Source organism: Schistocerca serialis, chromosome 1 (assembly GCF_023864345.2).
Source record: "Schistocerca serialis cubense isolate TAMUIC-IGC-003099 chromosome 1, iqSchSeri2.2, whole genome shotgun sequence".
Classification (NCBI taxonomy): Eukaryota; Metazoa; Arthropoda; class Insecta; order Orthoptera; family Acrididae; genus Schistocerca; species Schistocerca serialis.
In genome coordinates, this window is record NC_064638.1 from 607,525,433 (window position 1) to 607,549,919 (window position 24,487).

The 24,487-nt window shown below is 37.9% G+C and overlaps 3 protein-coding genes across 6 annotated transcripts in view; 1 reads left to right on the forward strand and 2 right to left on the reverse strand.

Moving 5' to 3' along the window:
• Window positions 1-307, reverse strand: part of LOC126477529 (eukaryotic translation initiation factor 3 subunit G-1) — a 31,132-nt gene extending 30,825 nt beyond the window's left edge. The window contains exon 1 of the mRNA XM_050103624.1: window positions 152-307. The gene's annotated coding sequence lies outside the window, so the exon portion shown is untranslated. The remainder of the gene's footprint in view (window positions 1-151) is intronic.
• LOC126477545 (uncharacterized) overlaps window positions 1-24,487 on the reverse strand; it is a 203,691-nt gene that overhangs the window by 159,554 nt on the left and 19,650 nt on the right. The window lies entirely within an intron of this gene.
• The window catches only part of LOC126477483 (calcium homeostasis endoplasmic reticulum protein), a 352,133-nt gene continuing 328,136 nt past the window's right edge, over window positions 491-24,487 (forward strand). The window contains exons 1-3 of one of the 4 annotated variants that reach the window (XM_050103620.1): window positions 491-682; window positions 945-1,115; window positions 16,818-17,239. In XM_050103620.1, coding sequence (XP_049959577.1) covers window positions 658-682; window positions 945-1,115; window positions 16,818-17,239 — 618 coding nt within the window. In that variant the 5' untranslated portion in view covers window positions 491-657. Of the gene's footprint in view, window positions 683-737; window positions 758-944; window positions 1,116-16,817; window positions 17,240-24,487 lie in introns of those variants that run through there. The other 3 variants (XM_050103621.1, XM_050103622.1, XM_050103623.1) reach the window with 3 other exon arrangements.

The window sequence follows — 24,487 nt, forward strand, 5'->3', positions numbered from 1 at the left end:
GACAAAAACCTTTTTCATAGACGAAAGTATAATAGTCTCACTGCAGAAATCCACACAATGGTCTGGTGCTTGCACGTCAACAGATATGCCCCTATAACTATAACGAATTATGTCAACGTCAAAAAAAACATTAATGTAACATAAATATTACCTTCTGGCAAACGTTGTATAGCACTCACGGATGCAAAACTGATGATGAGACACGATTTAATATACAATATGGATTGAAGCCAATCACATTCACCTTCACTGAAATGCTCGCACGTCTGAAATTCTCTATACAGATACACCGTAGTCAAAGATTACAGAACGAGCAGAGACGTAGCATTTCATTGAGCTACCGCCTATGGCTAACACTGGAGATAACCGGTTGTCACGTTTAAATTAATAGGAGAAATAGTGATAATTCAAAGAGACTGTATGCGATAAAGTATATTGAAGAAACAGAATATTTTGAAAATCGAATATAGGAGAGCGATAATTGAAAATGTTTATTGTGTGATATTATCTTTGGAAAGAAGCTAACTGATCGTAGGAAAGAAGATGTTTTTGAAAGAGTGTGTTTGATAGTGTACTGTGTTATTGTGAAGTTTATATTTTGAGAAATAAACCTGTTTACGTGGAGCGGTTGATTTTTGTTATTAGTTTGTTCGAAAAATGGAACTTCCGAAACCACCACAAGGTAGGGACGCTTAGCAGATCAACAAACATCTGAAGCGGCACTGTACCTACTTGCAAATACGGCAAACGTGATTCGGTAATGGTATTGTAACTCAAAGCGTTTGGCATTAGAGTATGGAGCGTACACTTAAGGATTTATACCAACATTGGTAGTAAATGTTGGTGCTCCCTAAATTTGTACCAATAGCAGGAAAAAATAAGACTTGTGTTGTGTAGCTAACCTCGTTAACATTTATTTATTGACTTTTTCATTTCTGTTTTAGAAATTGAGCAACGGAATATAATTGATAAACTAGCACAGTTTGTAGCACGAAATGGACCGGAGTTCGAGCAAATGACAAAGAACAAACAGAAAGGCAACCCTAAATTTGCATTTCTTTTTGGAGGAGAGCACTTTAATTATTACCAATATAAAGTCACAACAGAACAAGCTAGTAAGTACATGTCGTTTTGGAAGCTGCAAAATATTTAACCCCATTATTAGAAAAAGAAAAATACATACACCATTCCAAACTGAATATTAGTTATTTCTTCTTTTCGCAAGCATTATTTTGAAAGTGGTTTTCCCATGTTAGATTTCACTGGTTCCTTAAGGCCCTCGTTTTCTGTACAGCGGCATATTTTCATGCACACAGCTTATCTTGGGACAGTTTAAAAATTGTGGATTGGCGCTTATATTTAGCAGTTGATTGATATGTGTGTGCATTAATACCTATTCGCTCACAACCTTTGATTGATTTGTGTTGTACGGAATTTTGTGTCTAGTGAAAATCTGTGATGAACTCCATCTTACAGATGTATCACACCATCTAATGGTTCCGCATAAATATCCATTTATAGTGACAGTTTGTACTTGAGAATCGTGCTTGATTTTCTGCATTTCGATGGATTCTTACATAAATTGGAAAATTTGATGACAGATTGATCCACAGAATAGCCCTAGGTTTGAATTGTGTAGGAAGGTGACATTTTGGTTGTGAGCTGATGAAGTCAATGAATATGAATATGTAATAAAGGTTCTTGTAACAGATTGAGCTTTAGTGTCATCCAGTGTCTACATTCTCTCTCCGTAGTTTACACCTTTCATTACAAATGTTTTAAACTGTTAGTTAAATTCAGAAAACCTCTATCGTGTGGTACATATTAGTCTGTGATGGACATTTTGGTGTGTATTATGTACACAAATCTTTCAACTATTAGGGGGTTGGGGAGGGGAGTGGCAGCAAAGGGGCCTCTACCTAAAGCTTTAACATGAACTCAGTCTGCAGTCAGTAAGTCTCTGAAAATTATAAGTTATATTATAAATGTTGTTGGTTATTGGAGATGTCCTGTTCCACTCTTCTAATTTGACCTGTGACATAATGGTGGCGGTATGTGTAACATCATTGTGGCATGGTGTTAGTGACACGGTTTGTGTTTGTAGATGTCATGTAGTAGCATTTTGTGGTGTGCTCTTTGGATGTTGAGCCTTGAAGTTGTTTCTGTTACGTGTGGTATTCGGTCACTGTACTCTGATTATAATCATTGAATGAACTTTTGTTCAGAGGATTGTGTTTTGTCATAAGTGAGTTATGTTTTTTTTTTTAATTTTATATATAGTGTTGTATATGTTCTATGGAATGAAATGTAACAGTGCTTTTTTTTTGTGGCTAGTGTTACTGTGATAATATTTGATGATTGAGGCAATGTGGAACCTTGTTCGAGAGAGCTGGGTTGCCCTTGAGCCAGATTGTTTCGCTGACCTTTTATTTTTTGTAGCCGGTCCTCTGTAAATTTTTGTGCATGAGACTGGAGTATGAGAAGTGTGTTCCATTGTAGGGGAATGTGTTCAGAGTATATTAAGTTCAGGAGGAGTTGGGCGGTGGAGGGGGGACTGGGTTGGTAGAGGAAATTGACAGGTCTCAGTTTGGTAAGAGGGCGTTTGGGATGGGTAGCTCCTGAGTTGGTTTGTGGGTGTAAGGGGCTATTATGTTGGGTGGTGGGTATGCAAATTGTGCTTTGTGTGGACATACTAAGAGGGAACTTGTGGGACTGATTGAAGAATGCATTGAGGAGGAGAGTACAATGACACCAGATGCATTTTTGTCTTACATGGGTTTGGCAAAAGGAGGTATGGTGGTTAACCATAGTATTCAGTTAAAGGATTAAGACACAGGGTCTTGCACAACTAATGTAGAGGGTGAAACTCCTGGCAGATTAAAACTGTGTGCTGGACCAAGACTCAAACTCGTGGGCAAGTGCTCTACCTCTTCTCGTAAGAGCTCATGGAAAGTTTGGAAGATACGAGACGAGTACTGGCAGATTAAAACTGTGTGCCGGACCAAGACTCGAATTCGGGATCCTTGCCTTTCATGGACAAGTGCTGTACCTCTTCTCATGAGAGCTTGTGGTAAATTTGGATGGTAGGAGACGAGTACTGGCAGAATTGAAGCTGTGGGGACATGTTTGGGTAGTTCATAAGGCAAACGTCCCGAGTTTGAGTCTCAGGGGAGGGGGCATTAAATCTGTGATAGGGAGGGGAAGAGGCACTCTGCCAATTTGCAATCTCGTTTAGATGAGTATTGCGGGCGGAGAGCATCCCAGAGAATTTTTTTCTTTTAATGGGGCATGTTTTGTGGGGGCAGGTTTGGGGGTATTTTTTTTCCTGAGGACTTACTTGGATTTTTTTAAAGAAAGATGTGAATGTTTTTTTTTGATTTTGTTTGTCATATTTTTTAAATTGCCTTTTGTTTAGGAGTGGTATAGGGTGAGTTGGTGTTGGTTTAAGGCTGGGAAGCTGGGGCTCTAGGGTGTTATTGGAATATTTGTTTAGTGTGCGTGCGTGTGTGTGTGTGTGTGTGTGTGTGTGTGTGTGTGTGTGTGTGTGTGTGGGGGGGGGGGGGGGGCATAGGTGTATTTTTTGATGGCTTTGGTTGGTAAGTAATTTTTGGTTTTGTTTTGAGGCATTTTTTATGCTGTGTTTGTTTTGGGTTCATTATTTGTGTTTTAATCAGTCTAGTGAATCTTGGAGTTTGGGTTTTTGATTAATGAATGAGGTTTTGGTATCATTGGTTGCATTTGAGCTATATGGGTGTATATATTATTCATACAAATTAAGTTGACATTCAGCACAGTGGCTGATGGGAATGGCTATAAATGGGAAATGCCTTTACAGGTGCTCCCACGAGCCACTGCACTGAGTGTGGACATAGTTTGCACCTATAGTATGTAGACTGAAGTGACGAATGATGATTTCTACCGAAGCCAGGATTTGACAACGAGGCTTCTGCCAGAATATATACTTCATAGAGTTTTCAGATTTGAAAACGTATCTGGAACTGTGTAGTTTCATTCGAGCTGTACAGGTCATGTGAAATCTGCAAGACTACATCAAATAAGTCAGTACACTGCATCAAATAAGTCAGTACACTGATGATTAAAATCGGAATGACAATTATAGATTCTGGTAACATCAGTGCCCAAGAACATTTAAAGTCCGTGGACAGCAGGTGAGCTGTTATTGTTATGCTCTTTTCTGTCTAACGTGAACAATGAAATTCAATTAGGAAGTGTAGAATAACCGTATAACTGTGTGGAAGTGCTCCATCTTACTAAAAGGTGAAGTTGTTGTGCTCTTCTTTGTGTTACAGGGAACATTCATAACGTAGAGTGTCCTTGTATAGAAACTGTCCACTTGTTGCTCATATAAGTAATGTCTCTAAATCTCTGTGTCTACCAGTAAATGAATGTTCAGCACAGTACTATATTGTATGTAGTTGAGAGTTAGAAAACACTTTGGAATCATGCCTATGAACATGGACTTGTGTAAATTCTGTAGTCAGCATGTTCATAATTTCTAATAGTTAACACTATGGATGAAAAATTCGCTTCATTGAAAGGGCAGAAAAATAAATTATTTTCACACATGATGCTATGCTGTGTGTGGCAAAAGAAGAGCCTTGACATCTAGCATCACTGATGCCAACTTTCAGTTGTGAAATGCAAAAGACTGTTGGTGGTGTTGAAGCTACGTAACTGAAAACGATAGTCACTGAGTTGCGGAGACACTCAGGGATTACTACACAGATCTTTGGCAAAACTGCATTATATGATTCGTTATGATAGACATGTAAAGCAGAAGTGCCAAACCTACGGTAATTGACTGGGCTCTTTCTTTTGTTTTATAGTTGGTACTTGGCTTTTCCATTGTTGCTCCAGAATGAAAGTTTCAGTTATCAGTATGCAAAATGGAGACAAATGACACAATAAAACTACATGATGGGGCATAGTTTGATCACATGTAAGAACAGAAAACAACAATACAGGAAGGATAGATTGCTACTCAAGCGTATAGAGGAAGTGTTGAATTGCAGACAGGCATAATGAAAATACTGATATAATATTAAATCTATTAGACGGAGTCCTTCTCTTGCAGTAGAGACCCTCACAGTTGCACAATTCCAACAAACGCGGCCAATGTCTTTGGGTGCTAGAGTCCGACATAGGTAAGAGTACATAGTGACGTACTCCCCAACTGTTTTTACATTTTCCATAGTTTTTGTGTGTGACATAAAAACATAATATGCGCCACAATTCTCGCCAGAGATTTAACTTCTATGTAAGACAGCTTTTCTAAATTTGTATTTTCACCATTGTTTTTATACGCTATAGTACTTCAAAATTGCTCTAGTTTAGAAAACAATTTCCACTACAGATCAGTCTCCCGCAACCATTATTTTGCATTCACATTCTTTGGCTTAGTGCTCATTTACACATTCCATAAAACATACACTAAAATGAAGGGGAAAAGTTGTGTATGGTTAGATGAGCCACAAGGCGCATGTCAGTACTGTACACACAGAAACAAGCCATCATTGTGTCAAATGCTAGCAGGAAATCAACAATTCTTGCTTTCTCTGTGGCTGCTGAGTAACGTGAAAGTAAATGTGTCATTGTAGGTGTAAAAAGGGGATAAGCAGACTGGAGAAGAGGGAAGCTTGACACTTAATCAAATATTATTTCCTGTAGAGGATGGACACTCATTTAAAATTAAATGAGAATGAGGTAGGATTATTATGGATTCCTACTGGATCTTGTGCAATAGAAATGAATGCAGCAGTACATTGTCATTAGAACAACAGTTACTTCTTCCGAGACGTTACTGGCTGCTATAAGATTCCACAGCTGGTGAATTGAAGTCTGTGAGAAACCCAGACTTACGACATGTAAGTGTCCTTACTGTCAACACCATTTGTCTTTGAGGTCTGTGTGACACGCAGTTCTCAGCAGTATTCTGAACGCAGTTTTCTTTCTTTTTAATGTCCTCTACTGTTGTCTGTGGTCTATACTCTTTTTAACATAAAGTATGTTATGTTCAGTGCTGTAGCGTGTTTCTTACTGTTATTATAATTGTTACTTCTGCTGTCAAAAAGATGTAATATTGTCCAATTAAAATATGTTCTTTGCACCAACTTGTCATTTATACCTTCTTTCTTCTTGAAATCACTTTGTCAGCATGCTGTAGTAGGAGGTGCAAAGTTCACAGCACACTTCTATCAGCAGCATTTGTGTAACATACAACTTTCATGCATGGCTACAGTTAGTTAGGTAGTTTCATGTTTCCATGGATCATTTTGCACGATAAATTGTGGTGGTGTGGAATAACTCATTTTTCATTCACATTGCAAATTAATTTGAAAATTTGGCTACATGCTGACCATTCATAAACTTATTTTTTATTTTTTAAAGTATACAGATGTGCATCAGTAATTACTACCCACCACCTTTCACGCATTAGAGTTATAGAAATTCTACGGAGTAGGGGGAGTTGTCAAGGAGGAACTTTTTCCGTTCATTTTCAAATTTTCTTTGCTGTCAGTCAGACATTTTATATCACTGGCTTAGTGATCAAAAATTTTTGTTACAGCGTTTTTCACCCATTTTTTCTAAAAACCCAGAGTAATGAATGTCTTTTCTTCCTTCTGGCATTCTAATTATGTACATCATTGTTTCTTTTGAACTATGGTGGATTATTTACAACTAACTTCTTTAGGACATAAACATATTGTGAAACAGTAATCAGAATGCCAACTTCGTAAAAAGGTGTCTATAAGATGATTATGAGTGAGCACCACATATTATTCTTACAGCGTGTTTTTGAACAATGACTACTTTCTTTCTTAAAGTTGGGTTACTCCAGAACATTATTGAATGAAATTTTGCAAAAATGTCAGTTTACTGATTTGTCTCTCTCTAAGATTTGCAATGATTATAAATCTAAAAGTGTCTGAACTAAGTTGTTTTAAGTATTCCAAAATGTGCTTTTTCCTTTTTAAATTCTCATCAATATAGACATTTAAGAATTTTGAAGTTACCACCCTATTTATTATTTCCTCACCAGATGTTACACTTATCATTGGTGTAGTACCCCTAGATACACAGAACTATATATATATTGTGTCTTTTTAAAATTGAGGCTGAAACCATTTGTAAAAAATTGTTAACTCTATTTACCATTTCTTCTGCTTCTGTTTGTATGCTTTGATTGATTACAATAGTAGTGTCATCTGCAAAAAAGAAAACATAATTTGCTTGTTCCATATTAAATGGGAGACTGTTTGCATATGAGCCCCCCCGACCCCCCCCCCCCCCAAAAAAAAGGACTGGAGTAGAAATGTTCACGAAACAACTGTGCAGACAGCATCAGTGTGTAGATGAACGTGTAAGTGTTGTGTTGTGTTTCTCTGTCTGTTGGCGTATTCTACTTGTGAAGTCATTATAACAACTTTAAAGAACAAAGAGTGTGTGTGAAATTTCGTTTCCTGCTTAAAAAATTAATAACGGAGAATCACAAGGGCTTAAAGAGGCTTTTCAGGAACATGCTATGTGTCACACACACAAGTTTTTGGCTGGTTTGGATGCTTTCGACAAGGTGAGATGAGTGTTGCAGACTAACCTCATTCTAAATGCCCTGCGACATTGCAGAACAAGGAAAACATTGAAAACCTCACCAAAAAAATCAACGAGAATCATCATTTCACAGTCAACCAAATTTCAGCAGAGACAGGCGTGAGTTGGAGCTCTTGCCAGCGGATTTTGAATGAGGATTTGTACATGTGACATAATGTCACTAAATTTGTTCCACACCTTCCCACAAAGAAGGAAAAAACCATGCTCATGAATGTGTGCTAGGATTTGAAAACAGAGATTGAAAGGGATCCAAACTTTTGAACATAGTCATTACAAGTGATGACAGTTGCTGTTCCAAAACCAGAAACCAAGCAATGTCAAGGCAATGGATTCCCAACTCTCCCAGACCCCCCCCCCCCCCAAAAAAAAAAAAAAAAAGAGAGAGAAGGGCAAGTGAGGGCGAATGTGAAGATGATGATCATTGCATTTTTTGGTAGTCATGGCCTAAAATACTAGAAAACTTCACCTGCGGCTGTTGCGAATTCAATAAGTAATTTTAAATTTATTTAATTTATCCTAAAATGAAAGTAGGAAAGATTTGAAAATTTCTGCACTTATGTAAAATTTCCTGCATAATTCAAATATTGTACAAGATTTGTTGTAATCACATTATAAAGTGCCATTTGAGTGTTTAAAATAGAATTATTACTTTTTTTGAAATGTGCGCATCTTAAATTACATGTTACTGTGTGCGGACTATATTACAGTGTCCCATTATTCTGGCTGGTATCATTGGAAAGAGAAGAAAATTGCCTTTAAAACAGACTTAAAAATCTTTGGGAAAATGACAGTGAAAACTACTCTAGTAATCATAAAAAACAATATTTAGGTCATATTAACAAATTATTCCACTTTTACACGCAGAAACAAAAATTTTTTCAAGATAATACCCACATTTACATGTGCAGGTATAGAAATTTTTTCAGCTGATTATCTAAAACTACAGTTTAGAGTACAAAATGTCATTGGATAGTTAAAAAAACCTACTCACTAAGCGACAGCAGGAGAACACGTACATAAAAAAATACAAAGTATTCTAAAAAATTTGTTAGCTACAAGTTACTCCAGTCCTCATTTGTCAATTTTTTTCACCCTACTGAAAATTAATATTGCTCACCTGTCATTGTTGTTGATTGTTCTACAGTACATACTATATTTTGAAATGGGATCTGAGAAATACACACATCAAAGAAAGTTTTGCATCACCTCATTTCCGAGAGTTCCGGATTGCTGTACATACCAATACCTCTAATATACAGTAGCACGTCGTCTTGCATTGATGCATTCCTGTATTTGTCATGGCATACTATCCACAAATTCATCAAGGCACTGTAAGTCCAGATTGTCCCACTCCTCAATGGTGATTCAGCATGGATCCCTCAGACTGGTTGGTAGTTCACGTTGCCCATAAACAGCTCTTTTCAGTCTATCCCAGGCATGTCCGATAGGGTTCTTGTCTAGAGAACATGCTGGCCACTCTAGTCGAGCGATGTTGTTATCCTGTAGGAAGTCATTCACAAGACGTACACGATAGTGGCACGAATTGCCATTCGTGAAGACGAATCCCTCGCAATATGTTGCCAATATGGTTGCACTATCGGTTGGAGGATGTCATTCATGTATCATACAGCCATTACGGCGTCTTCCATGACCACCAGCGGCATATTTCGGCCCCACATAATGCCACCCCAAAACAGCAGGGAACCGTCACCTTGCTGCACCCTCTGAACAATGTGTCTAAGACATTAAGCCTGACTGGGTTGCCTCCAAACATGTCACCGACGATTGTCTGGTTGAAGGAATGTGCGACAATCATCTGTGATGAAAATGTGATGCCAATCCTGAGCGGTCCATTCGGCATGTTGTTGGGCCCATCTGTACCACGCTGCATGGTGTCGTGGTTGTAAAGATGGATCTTGCCATGGACATCGGGAGTGAAGGTGCGCATCATGCAGCCTATTGTGCACAGTTTTGAGTCGTAACACAATGTCGTGTGGCTGCACAAAAAACAGGAATTGCTGTCAGGATTCCTCTGAGCCATAATCCGTAGGTAGTGGCCATCCACTGCAGTAGTATCTCTTGGGCGGCCTGAGGGAGGCATGTCATTGACAGTTCCTGTCTCTCTCTATTTCCTCCATGTCCGAACAGCATCACTTTGGTTCACTCCGAGACGCCTGGACACATCCCTCGTTGAGAGCCCTTTCTGGCACAAAGTAACAATGTGGACGTGATCGAACTGCAATATTGACCATCTAGGCATGGTTGAACTACAGAGAACACAAGCCTGTATCTCCTTCCTGGTGGAATGACTGGAACTGATTGGCTGTTGGACCCCCTCTGTCTAATAGACGCTGCTCGTGCATGGTTGTTTACATCTTTAGGCAGGTTTAGTGACATCTCTGAACAGTCAAAGGGACTGAGTCTGTGATATAGTATCCACAGACAACATCTGTCTTCAGGAGTTCTGGGAACCGGGGTGATGCAAAACTTTTTTTTCTGTGTGTATAACCCTATCTGACCAGCAAAAAGACACTGTTGGATCTGCTGGATGCATAAATCTAATGCTCTCGTCTCCCTGATCTAAATTAGTAATTTCAATAAGACCAATACATGAATTAGAATCATTTTTACAGCAAACAAATGAATTAACTTTGAAGGACTGAGTATTAGTTCATAAAGGTACAAATTGGTAGAGATTTCTGGTGCATGCGTCAGTTTTTGATTTTGTTAATTACTGTCGCAGATTAGTTCATGTAGAATTTACTTCTTTTTCTTCTAAATTAAAAAAATGGATATTAGAAAATTTTTCTCTGGAAAACTCGAGCTTTTTTTAGGATCAAAAATTTGCTCCTTATATGGCCTCTGCCAATTTGCCTCTGTCACCATCCATTTCATGCAGCCCCCAAGACCATCACAAAGTGATTTTCCGTGGCTTGTTGCAAAGAAAGAACACATGGCAGTGATTCCAAAATCAATCTCATGATCATTAAAAAGCTTTTGCAATTTTTGTATTTATTGCTGCACCCATCCGTGAAGTACCCTATTTGATTAACAACAGGGCAGTGATATTAACTGACTACAATTTTGGACTGAATGTTATAGACAAAAGCAGCATCATGATTTAAATAATCAGAAATATAACAATTCTTGCATCAGGATTTTTATAGTGTATAACAGCAGGATGCAAGTGCATGACATATGAGTTCAGTGAGATTTTGTGCTGCATCTCGTAGTATAAGATCATAATTTTCAGTGGAATCCATTAATACTACTACCTCATTTTCATTCATATTATTTTTTTCTCTCTTTCAAAAATGCAGCTTGACTTTTTGCCATATAACTGTGTGGAACTAAAGTTTCTAGTTTAGTTACTAAAATATCAGTAAATTCATTAAATGGTAGGATCGTATCAATAAGCTGAGTTCTGTCAACTGACGTCCACTAATAGAAAATTTTTTGTCGTCTTCCTCAAGTTGAAATTTAGTTTCAGTGTAATCTGTTGAATTTCTTGAAGGAGGACATTTCTCACAAATTCTTAACATGCAATCCCAGTTTTCTTTACTACAAACAATTTTATCTGTAAAAGAATTTACTTCATCCTTCATATTTAAATTTAGACCTCATAAAAGCAAATCAACTTTCTGGTGTATGGTGCATACACAAACAGCATGTCTTCCTGATGAATCAGCTTTACCTACTATTTAGTATGCATTTCACAAAATTTTGAATATCTCAGTTTAATGTTAGGATGAATTTGCTTCAATGCTGTGCATATAGCTCATATAAATTACTAATTATTAAATGTTTCTGAGCATGATCATTTCTTACAAGTAATACAGTTTGAACAGGTAACTGTCCTCTTTGTTTTGGGTCCAGTAGTGAGCAGATTCCTTTTGCATTAGGATTGTCCCTAGATTCATGTATCGTTCTTTGTGACACACCAAAGGTTCCTTGAATTTTTTCTCTTTCCGCAATTCAGGAGCATACAAATCTTTTCTTGCCTACTGACAATTGGTAAATTTTCTTTCATTTATTCAACCAGTCTGTCTAAATCATTAGCCTTTTGTTTTTTGTCATGTTTAGTCACTATACTTTCAGACTCAGAACTGCTGTCTTTGCATAATTTTTTTCTCGTATATTTCTTTCATAAATTTTACCTAGCTGCCTTTATTTTTCATTTCCAATAACTTTCTTTCTGGCGTGAAGGTAGAGAATGCATTTGCACTGGTAAGTCGTCTATACCTATTAAACTTGCATTAAGTTGATCCAGTTCCTCTGTATTTTCTGCTGCTTTGCCATCCGCCCAATCTTCATTGGACATATTCTTCACTTTGCTGTCACTTTCCAGACTGCTGTCTTCATTTGTCTTCTTTTGATCTGCACCTGAAATCTCACTTATGGCTTGCTTATGGCATGTTGAACACATTTTCTGCTGTGGGATGACAGTGGGCCTAACATGTAATATCTCATGGAACTGCTTAGCAAGATCAAGTGAAACAACTCGCAAATCCTGCTTTATTGTTTTTTTGTGTTTTTTGAATGGATTGCAACAATGCACATGAGCATAACTTTCATCTGATTCAGGTACTCAATTTTTCGGTGTTTGCAAACATTCCTCAAATTATCGTGTTGCTCAATTCCTGTTCGCCATGCAGCTGTTCTTTCTGTAAATCAGTAAATGTGGTAGCTGCGTTGTTCGTTACACCACATGAACAGAGAGTCTAAAGGCACTCTGCTTGTAGGAAAGAAAGTACCAATGCTGCATGGTGGGTGATTTGTGAAATCTACAGGTCTACTTACCAAACTCCTCCACTTAAGTTAATTTTTTACAACAAAGGATTTATTTCTCCTGTAAAATGCTTAACAGTACATTAATCATGGTGCTTTATAAGTATTCAGTTTTAACTTACGAATGTAATTAAAGTATAATGTTCAGATTGTGGACAAACCACAATAGCTACAATTTCTTTTGGCAGCCATTTTGAAAGAGGCATAATAAGCAATGACACATGGTGTGGGAGAGAAATTTGAGAAGTTTTCTGTGATGCAGTGATATTTTTTTGTAATTTGCGATTTTTAGTTCTACCATAGGCCTAGCTGTCATTTCCCCAAAGACATTTTAGTCTGATTTAAAGGAAAATTTCTCCTCTTTCCAGTTATACTAGCCATAATATTGAGACACTGTAACTGCAGTCCATACACAGAATTTGTAGTTTAAGTTGTGAACATAATATTTCTATTTTCAAGGCTCAAATGACCTTTCACAATGTTATTACAACCTGATACAATACTTGAATTGTGCAGAAAAATTTATATAACTATGAAAAATCTCAACTCTTTCATACTTCAATTTTAGGATAAAACTACTTACTGAATTCACAAGCACTGCGAATGATTTTTATTTTTTTTAGGCTGAAGATCAGGTTGTTATCGTTGTGGAATGGCTTAAGATAGAGGCCTGAAATTTTAAACCAGTCATTATATTTATAAACCAACCATGTGTACCAAATTTCATGAAAATCTGAGTTGGTGGATTGTGTGCCGTGATTCAGTTGGTATGGAATGACTCAAAAGGCATTCTCAGTAGAGCAACTCTTCTGAAGCCCGAATGGTGATTTGCTGAGGATATTATTGTTGCTAAGGTGAGATTCTATGCTAGAATACACCACCTTCTCAAAGATTTTGGAAAATATCAACAGTGAAACAGGTTGGAAGCTAATGACGTCTTACTTTGATTTAGTGATGCATTACATGTTTTGGATAAGACCAGAGTTATTATATGGGAACAGATCTTTAATACTCTATTGGAAGCAGCATTGAAACCAGGTGAGCTTTTATGCAACATGTAGGAACAAGGTTGTGTGGCGAGTTTAGGCAGTCTGTAAACTTGACAGACTCTTGTACTCTAAAAGAAGTGTGTAAAAGGGCTCTTAGACAACACTCAGCAAGGTTATCGTGTTTCAGCCTTACCTGCTCTTTGGGTTATGCTACAGACCAGTCTGTCACCTCAATCAAGATTTCAGAGGGGCAGGGGAAGGCAGGTGCAGATTGGCACCATCACCTATTCAACCAAAATTCTAATGTTATAGGGAAGTTTATCATTGTTGCTTTCTTCACACTGTTTCCTTTGATCAGTGTGGCACTTGGAGAAATTCTATGCCGAACTCTCTCTTTACAGGCTCTGTTAGGCAAGAGATGTATTATGAAGAGTTTCAGATATGAATAGTTGTAAATAAAAATTTCATTAAAAATCTCCCCAATTTTCAGTAAATATAGCACTGCAGCTTCGATTATTTCAATGTCTTGTGTGAAATAAATCTTCCGAAACTGATCATGAGTGGAAACAATTCATTAATTTCCAGTCACGTAAAATTATTTTTCAACAATCTCACATCCATCTTCAGTACTGTTTTTCACTCGTACGTGTCTGAAAAGTACATGATTACTCGTGGGTATGGCCTTAGGAAACCCCTCTTGACACACCCCCCCCCCCCCCCCCCCCTCCCTCTCCACTCCACTCCGCCCTCTCACCACTTCCACTGCCATTTTCTTCCATTAGAGTAGAGATGGGGATGTGCACGTTATCTGTGGAGGTTGCTTTTACTCTAGACTTCACACAGTATTTACCTGTACACTCAATAAATCACCCTACAATATATGATGGAGAGTTCTTCGGGTGATACTGAGAACATTGTTCTAATTTTTAAAGAAATATATTTATAGACCTCACATTTTGATTTTGAGGTTGCCACTTCTTAAAAGCACATAAAAGTACTGTCACCAAGAGCAGTGAGTGCTATTTGCACAGTCCAAGCTGACGTTCGGCGCATTGATCAATGGGAGGCACTGTAATTGGCAAATTCTTTCATGGCCCCTCATATCAGCCACAGCACTGACTGTTGACTTGGGCTGTGTGAGCAGTATTTTATATTGCAATGTCATAATTTATAGGGAGTAAACTGTACCTATCTGCTCCAATGTGTACAGTCCTAGTTTGTTTAAAAGTGTATGATTCATTCGTCTGCTATGCCAACATATTTAGATATAATAAATAAAAAATTTAAATGTGCTAAACCCTGAGGGAATTAGGATGATCATTGGGGCCTGTATAATTAGCCTTTTTCTCAACATGTGGGTTGAAGCTGGTGAGCCACCACTTAACGTCACGTGGTAGCCTCTCATTGGGGAAAACCCATGAAATACTGTACGTATAACAAACATTTCATACCGCACTGTTCACTTTCACTTGTGAAAGGATCTTTTGTTTTTTAGAACTAACAATGGGAGCAAGAGGGGGGGGGGGGGTATTATTATTAAAATTTTCATTGTTTGATTATTTTCAACCAAATTTGTCTCATAGCATCTGAGCACTCGAGATGTGGTTATCATGTAGCTAAACAAACTACAGTAAGATATTTTAAGATGTTTTTCAAGCATACATAAGTAAACCACATGTTTAGAGAAAAACATCTTATGTGGGAAGCAAATTTTTTTGCCATAGTGTCTGTTTCTATAAAAAGTAACTTAAATAATTATCTACATAAAAATGTTCCATTTATTATAAAAAGAAGTAAATGCAATATTATAATTAAAATTAATTTGACTAATGCATGTGAGGGGGTTAGAGACATGAGTGTTAAATGTTTTTAAAAATGTAATGAAGTGTCACTGTTTCAGATTCTACGTGATTAAACTGACAGTTAATATCATCAGAGTATTCAATATTTTCTCCTTAAAACAGAGCCTGACATTTTTTTGAGGGTGCAGGCTCTGATTTGTTCTATATTCTTAGCCAAAAGTGAGACGGATGTTGAGTGTTGTCTGTTGATTGTATGCTCAGATTATAATTTACAAACGTAAGAGGAATCTATGAAGAAAATGTCAACATTTGTAACCTTCCAGTATCACCAGTGATATTACACATTATAGCTTGGGAATGTAGCTCTTCCCTTTCTCCCCTTCAGAACTGGCACACATATGTCCACATAAGTGATGTTCATTTTGCAGAGTAGACACAGTAAGAGAACTTTATTCAGATGTCAGAATAAAAATACTTTTTACCATGTATATGAGACTCCTCTGTTTCCTGGTTCTGAGTCAGCAAAAGCTGCGAGACTGTGAGTGAATTATTTTTTCTGTGGTTCATACTAATTTCTGCATTGGAAGACTACTGAATGGCCATTAAGAAGATTGCTGAATGCTTTATTTGATTTTTATGTACTGTGATTGAATTCTTTGTTCTCAAGTGATTGCTGAAACCATTTCTGGTCCATTGTTGGCTCTACCCAGCTTTATTCCTTGAAAAAGAAAGCATTAATCTACAGAGAGGGCCGAAAAATAGGAAATAGGAAAATCTTGTGGAAAGACTGCAATGGAAAGCAAATCTTACATATCCTGCACTACTCCTCTCCCTGTCTGTCTCTATGTAGGGTGCAGTATCCTCTATATACTCCCCAATAAAAAGGATCAGAACAAGTATGTGCACTGTATTTAATTGACTTTGATTGACCTACTTTTAAGATTACAGAATTACTACCAGCGTTTCAACAAAAACATTTGGTATTATGACCATAGATTTTCTTAATGCAATGGCTTCATTCATATTCATGTTGGTTAATACTGTTCGCCCTACAAGCTGCACTGTAGATTGTTTGCTTTGGTATTTCAATTTTTGGTATCAACTGCTTTGAACTCAGATTTATTTATTATGTGTGAGGCCGTGTATCATTGCCTGAACTACTTCAGATAAAGTTATATGGTGTGGGAAGCGACTGTTGACTCTGCGACTGACGCTTATGTTGTCACATGTCAGGATGATATTGATTCACTTTAACGACATTCCATTACACATATATACTGTTTTGGAATGCAACAGTATTATGAAAAGGAAAGTTGCTACTCACCAAATAGCGGAGATGCTGAGTCGCAGATAGGCACACAAAAAGACTGTCACAAATAAGATTTTGACCAGAAGGCCTTTGTCAAAAATAGATCACACACACACACACACACACACACACACTAAATCACACAATCAGATGCAACTTGCTCAAAGATGACTGCAGTCTCTGGCAACTGAAACCAGTTGCCAGAGGCTGCAGCCATATGTGTGTGAGTTGCATCAAAATAAAGTAATGTATATCTGATTTGGGACATTTGTATGCTCAAGAACTACTTTTTCTTTGCAGTTTTGAAACAGAAAGCTGCTAGAGGTGACAGCAACATTATCCCAGGAGGTGGTATGAATGTTTCGCAGCAACAGCAGCAGCAGCAGCAGCAACAACAACAACAACAACAACAACAACAGGCACCACCTCCTCAGGCACAGCAGCAACAACAGCCCCAGCAAGTTCTAATGCCTGCTTCCACGGTTATTGCTGGCGGAGGAAACCCCCTTTCGCTGGCAGCTGCCACTCAGTGGCTTGTTGTGGCACAGCAGCAGCAGCAACAACAGCAGCAGCAACAGCAGCAGCAGCCATCACAGCAGACACAGCAGCAACAGCAACAACAAACACCAGCAACCATAACACTTGATGCATTATCTCTTCAACAGAACCAGTTACAAGAACAGATTGTCCAGAGTGAGCAAAATTTAGCTGCACAGCATACTGTAAGTACATTGTTCACTGAAACATGTAACTTCCTCTGTAATATGGCCGTATATTTTGCAACTGTTCTACACGCAGTGCTCTCACAGAACTGTTTCTTTAGTTCCTTTTGTAGTCACCTTCTGTAAGACAATTCCACATCCATGTCAATAGAACGGAAGATTTTTCAGTGTGATGGAAGACAAGAGTTTGTGCAGAGTCCCTTATCCTATCATCAGATTTCCCCTTATAATTCCACTGTACATCAGTTACCATATGTTGAAATCAATATATTCCAGCTGCTGGAGAACAATTTTAGAGAATAATGAATGTGTATCATTGATGCACGTAAAGTTCTGGTTGAAAATAACTAAGTATTTAGGAATAAAGGAGACCACTGACCAAAAGGCACAAGTGCTGCTTCTTCGATAGGCACATATTTGTCTCCCTATATTGTGTTAGCTGGCAGTTGTCTGAGCAAAATGTAGGGAGACAAGTGTGTGTGTGTGTGTGTGTGTGTGTGTGTGTGTGTGTGTGTGTGTGAATCTGCATGCATGTTTTTCCTGCAGCTAGAAAAAAGAATTCATCCCAAAAGCCAGTCAAGCTCCATACCTTTTGTTTGTGTGCCTGTCAAAGATGCAGCACTTCTGCGGCCTTCCAGTGAGTCGTCTGCTTTATTCCTGAAAGTTTATCATTCTTTTGTAAGCACTTTTCATTTTTATGTTCAGCACTCCTTTCTGGAAGGTGAATGGGTAACAGACTTTTCTTTTCTGTTTGAAATTCTAGACAAATGCTTGCCAGCTGATGTACATTCTGCTGTTAGGGTGGGGTGAATAGGGGCGGGGATACATGATTGTAAAGGTACTGTGTTAAACAGTATTGAAGTAGATCTATTGGAAACTGTTGTCGCAACTTATGTGTTGAAATAAAATATTTATCTACAGCAGTGACACACTTTAACCTCTACCACGTAATACCCTCTAATTTCTAATGATTAGTTATCAGTAGACCACGGATTTTAGGTAAAATCCTATTTTGTTCCTGAGTTCCTATTTGCATAAAAATTTGTACTTATGCGTTTCATGACTATTTACATTTAATAGCGTTAATTCTATAGGACCTAAAAAAGCCTATTTCGACGTTAGTGCATATTTTTGCCTATTTCGGCTTTAATATCCTAAAAAGTGCCTATTTCATCATATAAGACAGTGGCTCCAAGTTTTTCCACACTATACGACAGATGGAAAAAAATATTTTCTGCCCAGCGTGCAGCAAGGTGGCTAGTTGATATGCGCTCATGCTTCGTATTTGCCTAACATTTCGGTCTTTTTTAATTTTTTTATATTGCTATCCCTGTTAATACCAAGTACTCCTTATAGGTGTTTTATTATTCATATGTAAAAAATAGATCACGGATCTTTAGGTTAAAACCTATTTTTTTTCTTAAGCTCCAATTTGCATATAAGTTGGTACTTATGCGTTTCATGACTAACTAAACTGAATACAATTAGTTCTGTAGGACCTAAAATTGCGTATTTCGACATTGACGCCTAATTTTGCCTATTTCGCCATCAAAATCCATAAAAGTACCTATTTCGTTAATCTGACATAGAGTTCTTGTGTTTTCAAATATTAGAAAAAGGAAGTAAACTTAGGGCTTTACGTCTCATCGAAGGATAAGGTCATTAGAGACTGTTTACAATTCCTTTACTTGCCTTACTACCAACAGCACTTGGCACGGTTGAATGGTCATCCATCCAAGTACGCGCCGAGCGCGACAGTGCTTAACTTCGGTGAGCGAATGGGAACCGGTCAAAGATTTGAGTTACACATTAGAATCGAACGTGGGAGTACTAAATGTTATATTTGAAAATATTTCGTTTGTAGGATTCTGGCCAGCTGTGTATTTTCGCAAAGAAACGGTTTCATAGGCCTTAAGCTGAGCACGGATTAAAAAATCACAATGTTAATCGTAGATGCCCTCTATAGATAAATTACTGCCCTTCGAGCATTTTCTCGCTGCTGTCTACAGGCAGTCCTATCAAACTACTCTGTTTCGTGAAAGATATTATACGTGAATTTTCCGGTTCGAAAAATAATTTGCCAGTAGTGAGATGTTTTCATCTGAAGCACCGGCGGATTCCATTCACTTGTTCAGAAGGGGCGGCCATCTGTCAGGTGCCATATGTCCAGCAACGAGTATGGTACTTCCCCTACCGCTCCCATGCACTGCAGTAAAAGGAAAAAAAAAGAACAGGTCATTGTTCACTTTTTCTCAGCAAAAACAAATCAGTACATTGTGTAGCGACCGACATGTTAAGTGTTACTGACGTTCTAAGTGCAAAATAAATTCTAGTTTCTGTGTGAGAATACTACGCCATGCCAAAAACAGCTAGTTCAAAGTCTACTCATATAAGGCAGTGGCTGCAAGATTTTCCACATTATACAACAGATGGGAAAATTATTTTCTGCCAAGCATGCAACAAGGAGGTTAGTTGATGTTTTTCTTAGACTTCTTATTTTCCTGTCACTTAGGATTCTCTTTTAACGCTATCCTTTAGTAATACGAACTACTCTTTATATGGGATTCTAAACTGAATTTCCATTTTCTCTCGTATTAGGTTTAGTGTGTTAAGAAATCTCACTTAACTCAGCATGCAGATGGAATCGCACATACAGTTAATGTTGAACGAAAGTCAAAAATTGAAGCAAACTCTTTTAACCAATAAATCTGGTGAATCCTCCAAAAAAACCTAGTTCTGCAGGGATTTGTGTCGTGCACTTGTGGCGGCAAACATCCCCTTTCGGAACTAGAAAACCCTATTTTCTGAGGTTTTCTTGTGAAGTACTGCCACCGGTCTATTCCTGCAGAGTCAACTTTACGTAAGAATTATGTGGATTCAGCTTACAATGCTGCATTGCACAGAATCCGAGAAGATGTTGGAGAATCTTGTATATGGATTTCTGTGGATGAAACTAATGACAGTCTTGGCCGTTACATTGCAAACCTGATTATTGGCAAGCTAGATCCAGATGCTCCATCCAGGGCTCATTTGATTTACTCAAAACAGCTTGCAAAAACTAACCAACAAACGATTGCACAGTTTGTGAACAATGGGCTTAATGTGCTATACCCAAACGGAATGGATGAGAATAAGATGCTTCTGGCCGTCACTGATGCTGCTGCATAATTGATAGCAGCATTTCAACTACTAAAAGTATTCTACCCATTGATGTTGCACATAACTTATGTAGCGCATGGGATCAACCGCACAGCAGAGCAAGTAAGGCTACAATTTCCTAAAGTAAATAAAGTAATATCTATGGTGAAGAACCAGAGGTTGTAGAGAGTTTGAGGGAGAGCATAAGGGAACAATTGACAGGAATGGGGGAAAGAAATACAGTAGAAGAAGAATGGGTAGCTCTCAGGGATGAAGTAGTGAAGGCAGCAGACGATCAAGTAGGTAAAAAGACGAGGGCTAATAGAAATCCTTGGGTAACAGAAGAAATATTGAATTTAATTGATGAAAGGAGAAAATATAAAAATGCAGTAAATGAAGCAGGCAAAAAGGAATACAAACGTCTCAAAAATGAGATCGACAGGAAGTGCAAAATGGCTAAGCAGGGATGGCTAGAGGACAAATGTAACGATGTAGAGGCTTGTCTCACTAGGGGTAGATTAGATTAGATTAGATTAATACTAGTTCCATGGATCATGAATACGATATTTCGTAATGATGTGGAACGAGTCGAATTTTCCAATACATGACATAATTAGGTTAATTTAACAACATACTTAAGTTAATATAACAACTTTATTTTTTTGTGTTTTTTTGTTTTTCTTTATTTTTTTTTTTAATTTTTATTTTTTATTTTTTTTTAATATTTTTGTTTTTTTTTCTTTTTTTCTTAATTTATATCTAAAAATTCCTCTATGGAGTAGAAGGAGTTGTCATTCAGAAATTCTTTTAATTTCTTCTTAAATACTTGTTGGTTATCTGTCAGACTTTTGATACTATTTGGTAAGTGACCAAAGACTTTAGTGCCAGTATAATTCACCCCTTTCTGTGCCAAAGTTAGATTTAATCTTGAATAGTGAAGATCGTCCTTTCTCCTAGTATTGTAGTTATGCACACTGCTATTACTTTTGAATTGGGTTTGGTTGTTAATAACAAATTTCATAAGAGAGTATATATACTGAGAAGCTACTGTGAATATCCCTAGATCCTTAAATAAATGTCTGCAGGATGATCTTGGGTGGACTACAGCTATTATTCTGATTACACGCTTTTGTGCAATAAATACTTTATTCCTCAGTGATGAATTACCCCAAAATATGATGCCATATGAAAGCAATGAGTGAAAATAGGCGTAGTAAGCTAATTTACTAAGATGTTTATCACCAAAATTTGCAATGACCCTTATTGCATAAGTAGCTGAACTCAAACGTTTCAGCAGATCATCAATGTGTTTCTTCCAATTTAATCTCTCATCAATGGACATACCTAAAAATTTGGAATGTTCTACCTTAGCTATATGCTTCTGATTAAGGTCTATATTTATTAATGGCGTCATACCATTCACTGTACGGAACTGTATGTACTGTGTCTTATCAAAATTCAGTGAGAGTCCGTTTACAAGGAACCACTTAGTAATTTTCTGAAAGACAGTATTGACAATTTCATCAGTTAATTCTTGTTTCTCAGGTGTGATTACTATACTTGTATCATCAGCGAAGAGAACTAACTTTGCCTCTTCATGAATATAGAATGGCAAGTCATTAATATATAATAAGAACAACAAAGGACCCAAGACTGACCCTTGTGGAACCCCATTCTTGATAGTTCCTCAGTTTGAGGAATGTGCTGATCTTTGCATGTTACGAGAACTACTTATTTCAACTTTCTGCACTCTTCCAGTTAGGTACGAATTAAACCATTTGTGCACTGTCCCACTCATGCCACAATACTTGAGCTTGTCTAGCAGAATTTCATGATTTACACAATCAAAAGCCTGCCTACAGGAAAATTAAAGAGACCTTTGGAGAGAAGAGAACCACTTGTATGAATATCAAGAGCTCAGATGGCAACCCATTTCTAAGCAAAGAAGGGAAAGCAGAAAGGTGGAAGGAGCTTATAGAGGGTTTATACAAGGGCGATGTACCTGAGGACAATATTATGGAAATGGAAGAGGATGTAGATGAAGACGAAATGGGAGATAAGGTACTGCGTGAAGAGTTTGACAGAGCACTGAAAGACCTGAGTCGAAACAAGGCCCCGGGAATAGACAACATTCCATTAGAACTACTGATGGCCTTGGGAGAGCCAGTCATGACAAAACTCTACCATCTGGTGAGCAAGATGTATGAGACAGGCGAAATACCCTCAGACTTCAAGAAGAATATAATAATTCCAATCCCAAAGCAAGCAGGTGTTGACAGATGTGAAAATTACCGAACTATCAGTTTAATAAGTCACAGCTGCAAAATACTAACGCGAATTCTTTACAGACGAATGGAAAAACTGGTAGAAGCGGACCTCGGGGAAGATCAGTTTGGATTCCGTAGAAAGGTTGGAACACGTGAGGCAATACTAACCTTACGACTTATCTTAGAAGAAAGATTAAGAAAAGGCAAACCTACCTTTCTAGCATTTGTAGACTTAGAGAAAGCTGTTGACAATGTTAACTGGAATACTCTCTTTCAAATTCTAAAGGTGGCAGCGGTAAAATACAGGGAGCGAAAGGCTATTTACAATTTGTACAGAAACCAGATGGCAGTTATAAGAGTTGAGGGGCATGAAAGGGAAGCAGTGGTTGGGAAAGGAGTGAGACAGGGTTGTAGCCTGTCCCCGATGTTATTCAATCTGTATATTGAGCAAGCAGTAAAGGAAACAAAAGAAAAATTCGGAGTAGGTATTAAAATTCATGGAGAAGAAGTAAAAACTTTGAGGTTCACCGATGACATTATAATTCTGTCAGAGACAGCAAAGGACTTGGAAGAGCAGTTGAACGGAATGAACAGTGTCTTGAAAGGAGGATATAAGATGAACATCAACAAAAGCAAAACAAGGATAATGGAATGTAGTCAAATTAAATCAGGTGATGCTGAGGGAATTAGATTAGGAAATGAGACACTTAAAGTAGTAAAGGAGTTTTGCTATTTAGGGAGTAAAATAACTGATGATGGTCGAAGTAGAGAGGATATAAAATGTAGACTGGCAATGACAAGGAAATCGTTTCTGAAGAAGAGAAATTTGTTAACATCGAGTATAGATTTAAGTGTCAGGAAGTCGTTTCTGAAAGTATTTGTATGGAGTGTAGCCATGTATGGAAGTGAAACATGGATGATAACTAGTTTGGACAAGAAGAGAATAGAAGCTTTCGAAATGTGGTGCTACGGAAGAATGCTGAAGATAAGGTGGGTAGATCACGTAACTAATGAGGAGGTATTGAATAGGATTGGGGAGAAGAGAAGTTTGTGGCACAACTTGACAAGAAGAAGGGATCGGTTGGTAGGACATGTTTTGAGGCATCAAGGGATCACAAATTTAGCAGTGGAGGGCAGCGTGGAGGGTAAAAATCGTAGAGGGAGACCAAGAGATGAATACACTAAGCAGATTCAGAAGGATGTAGGTTGCAGTAGGTACTGGGAGATGAAGAGGCTTGCACAGGATAGAGTAGCATGGAGAGCTGCATCAAACCAGTCTCAGGACTGAAGACCACAACAACAACATGGTGAAGAAATTTTTTGTTAAGGCACCATCAAGAATACGGGCATTCAAAGAACAGCTTCCAGATGTCCCATTGCCACCAGAGCCTGTTGTCACCCGCTGGGGCACGTGGCTGATAGCAGCAGAATACTATAGTACGCATCTCTCAGCTGTCCAGAAGATGGTTGAAAATATACCAGAGGATGCTGCATCCGTAACTGCAGCAATGGAGCTACTCAAAGATTCTTCTTTAAAATGGAACTTATCTTACATTAGGGCCCACTACACATTTATGGCAAGAATAATTTCACGATTAGAAGGCTCAGGGAGACTTATCTACGACAATATTTCTTTGCTTGAAGAAGTCAAAATGAAAATTAATGAATCGCCAGGTGAAGTAGGGGAAAAAGTATGGGCAAAAATGCAAACGGTTTTGCAGAAGAACTCTGGCCTGAAGGAGTTGTGTGCAGCTGCCGACATACTTCGTGGAAAATCTAGCACTCCTGACTGCAGCATTCCTGTCCAACATGTGCCGAAAATGAAGTGCGCCCCTGTCACATT